This window comes from Solanum lycopersicum, chromosome 3 (genome assembly GCF_036512215.1).
Source record: "Solanum lycopersicum chromosome 3, SLM_r2.1".
NCBI lineage: Eukaryota > Viridiplantae > Streptophyta > Magnoliopsida > Solanales > Solanaceae > Solanum > Solanum lycopersicum.
Window position 1 is genome coordinate 46,804,826 of NC_090802.1, and position 7,970 is coordinate 46,812,795.

The 7,970-nt window shown below is 34.9% G+C and overlaps 1 protein-coding gene across 1 annotated transcript; it reads left to right on the forward strand.

The window, feature by feature from the left end:
• Window positions 1–2,135: 2,135 nt before the first annotated feature.
• LOC138347608 (coniferyl alcohol acyltransferase) lies at window positions 2,136–4,187 on the forward strand. Its single transcript, XM_069295907.1, is given in 6 exon segments — window positions 2,136–2,267; window positions 2,708–3,462; window positions 3,464–3,623; window positions 3,626–3,699; window positions 3,701–3,756; window positions 3,759–4,187. Coding segments are annotated over 6 exon segments (1,239 nt in total). The 3' UTR covers window positions 3,821–4,187.
• Window positions 4,188–7,970: the final 3,783 nt, after the last annotated feature.

Genomic DNA, 7,970 nt, shown 5'->3' on the forward strand with positions numbered 1-7,970 from the left:
CTGTACTCAATCAAGCTTCAACTTTCCCAACACGAGTAATCTCCAAGTCACCATCCACTTTTATATCTTCCAAAACGTCGTCCAAGTGTTGGCCTCTTTGTTTAAGTCATCCCCATAAACGAGTGCTCCATCAAGTCATCCAAAAGCATAGTTTACCTTATTCTAGTTTAATTTTAATCATATTTGTAGTTCTTTCCAACTCGCTAAGTCGCAAAAGTTGCATCTTCCACCTTCAATTAATAAAAGCTCCTCTATTTCGCAATTATTATTTGTCGATGTTTGTGGTCCTGCTCCTCACTTATCTTCCGAGGATTATAAATATTTTCTCATGTTTTTTGATGATTTTTCAAATTTTGTTTGGGGATTTTCATTGAAATAAAAATCAGAAGTCACCTCAATTTTTCATCAGTTTAAGCTTCTGGTTGAAAATCAATTTCACTCTAATATTAAGTCAATTCAATCGGATAGGGGTGGCGAGTTTTGTGCTCTTTCCCCTATCCTCTCGCAATTTGGAATCTCTCACATAGTCTCATGTCCACATACCCATGAACAACAAGGAAAATTTGAATGAAAACATCGTCATATAGTTGAAACGGGCTTAAGTCTCTTAGCTTATAGTTACACCCCATCCCGTTACTGGCACTTTGCCTTTAACACTGTTGTATATCTAATAATTAAATTCCATCACCCTTGAATAATAGTAAGTCTCTATTTGAACTTGCGTTTCACAAATCATCATATTATCTCTCTTAAGAGCCTTCAGATGCCTTTGTTTTCCCTATCTTCGACCTTATAACAAACATAAATTTGAATTTCATAGCGCGCCTTATGTATTCCTTGTTTACAGCCCCAAACACCTCGGGTATCGTTTTTTTGATAGTCTGTGGTCGTTTCTATATATCCAATCATGTTCGCTTCGACAAAACCATATTTCCATTTACTTTAGACTCAATTCTAGGTCCTCATCCCTCTACTCTAGCATATATGATTCCTTGAGCATCTTCCTTTATCACAATTCCCCATATACCAGCTAATCTAGTTGCATCACCACCTACCTCAAAACTGCCAGTTCGATCATCTACTCTTCGAAGCCCCGTAATCGATAAGTCATCTAGTAACACCAATGTTCCATTGTCCCAGCCGGTCATTCCTTTGCTTGTTGATCTTACGAACTTCTCCCTACCACACCAATCTACTACTTTTTCTATGCAGCATGCATCTCAGGCGTAGAACCTCCACAACGCACTCACCACACGTGTCTTAAGACGTATGCCTCCTTCCTCTATTTATCCACAGTTCTATCTTCCAAGTTATCATCCCTCCATCTACCGAACCTACTAGCTTCACTGAAGCAAATAAACATAAAGTTTGGCGAGATGCTATGTCTGCGGAGATGAATGCTTTTCTACACAATGGAACTTGGACACTTGTCCCTTTTAACTCATCCATGAATGTGCTAGGCAGTATGTGGATTTTTCGAATCAAGTAAAATTCTTTGGGAAATATCAAGTGTTACAAAGCTCGTTTAGTTGTCAAAGGATTTCATCAACTAGAAAGTCAAGATTATTTTGAGACATTTAGCTAGTTGTCGAACCTGCAACCATTTGGGTTGTCCTCACTATTGTAGCGTCTAGAGGACGACAATTGCGCCAGTTAGCTGTCCAAAATGCATTCTTACATGAACACCTTCAGGAACGTGTATACATGACTCAACTTGCTGTATTTTTTCACCCATCACTCCCTAATCATGTATGTTTTCTGCAGAAATCTCTATATGGTCTGAAACGGGCACCGAGAGCATGGTACATGCGCCTTTATCAATTTCTCGTGGTTATCGGATTTTCTCCTTCCAAAACAGACACATATCTATTTGTCTATCAAGCTCATGGTGTCACAACTTATTTTCTTGTTTATGTTGACGTATTATCGTCACCAGTAGACATCCCTCATTTTTGGAATCAATTATATCCAAGTTAGGAGATGAATTTTCTATTGGTGACTTAGGTTGCTTAAGTTTCTTTTTAGGTATTGAAATGAAGCACACTGCCACCAGACTTTATCTTTCTCAACAACAATATATTGCAAACTTTCTCACCATGGTTGCAATACATAATTGCAAACCATTGCACACTTATATGGCACCGACTACTAAGCTCCATGCCGGTGATAGTCCTTTATTTGATGACACAACTTTGTATCGAACTATTGTAGAAGCTTTGAAATATGTCACCTTAACTCGGTCAGATCTTGCATTTTTTGTTAAAAAGGTTCGTCAATTTATGAACTCACCAAGTCAAAATCAATAGGTTGCTCTAAAACGTATATGTATCATTGATTTGTCATTCCTCGTTCATCCAGCTTAGTGGTACAAGCTTTCACTAATTCGTATTGGGCATGCTCTTTGGATGAAAAAGATTCCATGAATGGTTACACAATATTTTCTTGGACTTGCATTGATCTCTTGGTCATCTAAGAAGAAACAGACTGTTGCTCGCTCGTCAAACGAATCTTAATATAAAATTCTTGTAAATGCAGCTGTCGAGCTCACCTACTTGCAATCCTTTCGCTTAGAGGTCAACATCCCGCTTCACACATCTCCTATGTTGTGGTGTTACAATCTTGGTGCAAACTATTTGTCTATCAATCCAATTTTTCATGCCCACACCAAGCACATGGGGAGATGCATTTTTAAGGGATAATGCACTAGTACCCCCTCAACTTATGCGAAATCTCAGAGACACACTTATACTATACTAAGGTCATATTACCCCTGAACTTAAGTTTCATTAGAAAATCTGTAGTAAAAGCTACCGTTACGATTCCAGAACCCTACGTGCTCACCCTTTCGAACCTTGACCTCCTCTCTGGACGATTTCCACTGACTTACTTTTACATCTATGAAAAAGCAAAACATAACAGTTCATCAGCTTCCATTGCTGATGAGTTAAGAAAATCCCTGTCTAATTGCCTCTCACATTTTTACCCGTTTGCTGGTTGAATTATTTCAAATACAGAGACACATGAGCCTGAAATTGTATGTGATAATACTGGTGCTCTGTTTTTGGAACCACAAGTGAGTAATTTTCTAAAATAACTTGATTTGTATAATCTCAACAAGTGTTTGGAGGGAAAATTAGTTCTGACTAATCAGGATTTCCCAGTACAAGTCCAACTCACAAATTACAAATGCATAGGCATGTTTACAATGTTCACATTTGATTATGCTTTAGGTGATGCTAGTTCCTTCAGTAAGTTTCTACTCGTGTGGTCCCAGATAGCAAGAAGAAAATCCCTTTCTTTCTCACCAGATCATAGGCGATATCTTCTCCGCGCACGAAATTTGCCTATTTACAGCCCTTCCTTTGACGAATCGTTCATTTCATGCTCCCTTCATGATATACACAACATATCAACCCCGAGAACTCCGGTAAAGCGCCTATACTACATTGATGCATCGAGTATTGCTGCAGAAAATTGTATCGATTGATGGTACGAAAAGGACTAAAATCGAGGCATTTTCAGCTTATATCTGGAAGATTATGGTCAAGGCAATTGATAAAGGACACAAGATGTGTAAGATGGGATGGTTAGTGGATGGAAGAACAAAGATATGCAATTACAATAAAAAAAAGTAACAGAGAATTACATGGGGAATGCTTTATCTATAGCTGTTGGAGAAGCAAGTGTTAGTGAAATTGATAGCGTTGATGTCAGGTGTTGCAAAGGTGTACAATGCTATTTCTAAAGTGACTAGTGCTAACATTTCTTGGATTGAATAGATTGGATTGAATGGAACAAGCCTGGATTGATGCTCTTTTAGCTTATAAGCTCTTTTAAGTTGATCAAATTTTTACCTTTTTGCCTTATTTCATTTATTTTTCTTTTATTATTAATATTATAATTATTAGTATATTAATATTTTATTATTTCATTATTATTTATTTTATTACTTTTTATTATTATTATTTTTATTATATATTATTATTTTTATTGATATTATTATTATATATTATAGTTATTATTAGTATTATTAATATTTTATTGTTATTATTATTTGTTTTATTATTCTTTATTATTATTATTATTATTATTATTTTCATATTATTTTACTATTATTATAATTATTACTTATTATTATTATATATTATTATTATATTTATTATTATTATTATTATTATTATTTTATATATTATTATTATTTATTTTATTATTTATTATTATTATTATTATAATTATTTTCATATTGTTATCTTATTACTATTATTTTTTATATATAATTATTATTATTATAAACTATTATTATTATTATTATATATTATTATTAATATTTTATTATTATTATTATTATTATTATTTATTTCTTATTCTTTATTATTATTATTATTATATATTATTAATATTTTATTATTTTATTATTATTATTGTTATTCATTTTATTATTCTTTATTATTATTATATATTATTGTTATTTATATTTTATTATTTTTTTATTATTATTGCTATTTGTTTATTATTCTTTATTATTATTATTATTATATATTAAATGTTATTACTTATTTTATTATTCTTTATTATTCATATATATTATTATTATATATTATATATTATATATTATTATTATTAAATTATTCAACTTTTATCATGTTAACAACTTTTAAGGGTATTTCAAACATTTTGATTAAAAAAGCTGTTTATCAGCACTTATTTGTCAAACACATCAACATTTTTTTTTAACTTCAACACTTTTATTCAAACGCATAACTGCTTATTTTAAAAATAAGTTTCAACATTTTCAAAAGTACTTTTTAAAAGCTGCTTTTTTAAGCCCATCCGAACGGGCTCTAAGTGTTCTTAGAGGGTGATTTTCCAAGTTTTGATTTCATTGGATTCTTCTTGTAGCACTTTCAATTTGAAGTTGTCTTTGAATTAAAACCTCTCATTGCCTTTCTACTTCATATCCTTGCTAGGCTTATATCAAATTTCATACGTTGAGCTTTTCATTTTGGTACTGATATTTACATTTCTATTGTTAGGCATACCTTGCCGCAATTAAAAGAGAATCCATTATACTTATATTCTTAGAATTCAAAGATACCTCATTGAAGAGTAGCTTAAAACACTTGCAACACCACAAGCATAACTAGTTTGAGATACAAATTAAACAAGAAAAAAGCTGCCCCCATGGACCAGGAAATCTATTATCAAGTCATTTTCTAGTTTTTGGGAACTCTGTCTCAAGTGGGTTCCTAAACCTAAGAAGTGATTCTTCATATGCAAAAGGGAGAAAGCAATCAATGTTGGTTTATGGATAGTAAATGTTCCAAACATATGATTGGAGAAACACATCACTTCCTCTCTCTTTAAGATATTGTTTGTCGTAATAGAAAAAAAAGGTTACATTCTTGGTATTGGGGAAATTGGAAACACATCACTTCCTCTCTCCATATGCAGGTGCTAAGATTCCTTCTAAGATATCTTTCTAAGATACTTCTCTTAGCCTCTTCTCAGTGGTTCATATGATCGTTTCATTTGACTCTTGAAGTAAAATAATGCTTACATCAACCTATTCCATATTGACAGCTTAAATATACTAGCCACGCACACATGAAATATCACAACTTAATCTGAACCTCGTCTGATTACGTACAATCTTGGATACTTATGCTTATCGTGACCAACAACACTACTTTCGATTCAAGTGTCTACGATCATCGATAATATAGTGACCCAATCGAGGGTTGGGGTCATGTCTCAAGGGAGCGATAGTGAAAATTTGTAGTTAATTAGAATCTCATTCTAATTAGTTGTACCTAAAGAGATTAACAAGTAAAAAACATTGTAAATTAGGAGAGTGACAGGAAAGTTCAAATATAAAAGGGGCTTTGTCACAAGTAGTATGTAATATATTGTAACTCGTAGTAACCTAGAATAAGCTAGGAAACTATATTTTTAAATGACAATAACTTATAGGTCAGGATGAGTTAGAGTCAGTTCTTAATATGGTTGGAAAGCCCTTGGAAAGATCTTTCTATCGGCGTGATATTGCACGATTTTCAATGTTGTATGAGGGATATATGCCTTTTGGAAGTTGGGTTGTTGAAGTAAGGAAAGTCCAATCCGAATTAAGGGAAGGGCAAACTAGTATTTTTTTACCCATTTAATTTCTAATTCGTTTTAAGGGTTTAATTGGGGTAAAAACGAGTTTCTGTTTAGATTAGAAAGTTCTTCCACGCTTAGGTTTGGGAGAAAAGAGAAGAGAAGAAGGAGAAGGGAGAAAGATCAAGATTCCGCGATGAACGACAATGGATTTTGAATAGAATTTGTCGGGGGCGATTCCTATCAAGGTATGTGAGCTCTTTCGTGTTGGGTTATGTAACGACCTGTTAGTCGTTTTGAGCAGTAAAGTTTATTTCTGGTAATTACAGTTTGAGTCGACGGATCCCACGACAGACCGTCATGGGCACGACGGACCGTCGAGGGTGTGTCGTTCCAAAACACTTAGAATTCTGAAAAATTGGGTACTGAGAACAACTCTCTGAACTTCACGACGACATGGAAGGACGGACCGTCGTGGGCACGACGGACCGTCACAGGCCCTTCCGTAAATTTCAGTCTCTGAACTCTGTGACGACTCAGCAGGACGGACCGTCACAGGCACGACGGTCCGTCACAGGCTGCGTGACCCTGACTGGGTCGGAATTTTGTTGAATATTTTAAGGGGCGTTTCGGACTATTCCTGCTTATAATTATAAAGCTAGTGGTTTAATGTTAATAATTTAATTACTTGGGGGTTAAAAGAGAGAACCTTGAAACAAGTAGTGGGGTATTTTATCATCTTTTATACTTAATTATTTGCTAATTAGGGTAAAAGAAAGAGAGTTTGAATAAGAAAAAGAAAAAGAACAGAGAGAGAGAGAGGGAGAAACGATCAATTGAGAGAGAGGAAGAACGCAGCTTTGGGAAAGTAAATTGCTTGATCACAATTCTTCGGTGGAGGTAGGTTATGGTTTATGCTATTCGTAGTAAACTCTTAATAGCGAATGATATGTATTGGGTAGTGTTGTAAACCCTTCTATATGCTTAACTGTATGCTTGCATGAATGTGATTATATAATTGTGATAAAGTAAGCATGATGAAGCTATTGAATCCTAAATCTTGAAAAACCCTAATCTACTTTGTTAATGATGATGCCTTGGTATAAATGAAGGCTTGATGAACGAAAGTAGTGAGAGTAGGGGATCGGGTGCCACGTTCCGGTACCAGGATAGAATATGGATCGGGTGCCACGTTCCGGTACCAGGATAGTATGATGAGGATTGGAGTGTCACGTTCCGACACCAGGATAGTATATGGATCGGGTGCCACGTTCCGGTACCAGGGTAGTATATGAGGATCGGAGTGTCACGTTCTGACACCAGAATAGAATATGGATCGGGTGTCACGTTCCGACACCAGGATAGTCTGATGAGGATCGGAGTGTCACGTTCCGACACTAGGATTGTATATGAGGATTGGAGTGTCACGTTCCGGCACCAGGATTATTAAAGAGAATGAATCTTGAAATATGTTAATATACTCAATTTAATGAACCTAATTCCCAAATGAGTATGATGGGGAGGCGTGAGTCCTCATTGATGTGCTTGGTGTTGTGACCAAGGGTTATGGAAATTGTAAATGCCGCATGTTGAGTATTGTAGTTGATTTTATGATATTATCTGATATATACTGTTTTCTATTTTGAGTTGGCCGATGATATCTACTCAGTACCTGTGTTTTGTACTGACCCCTACTTGTATGTTTTTCTCTTATTATTTGTGGAGTGCAGCAAACGTGCCATCGTCTTCAACTCAATAGCAACTCTAGCCAGTCTTCACCGCGTCAGATTTCAGGGTGAGCTATTGTTCCTAGCTCGGACTGGATTCTCTCTCATTCATGTCTTGATGTCCTTGAAGTTCGGACATGGACTATC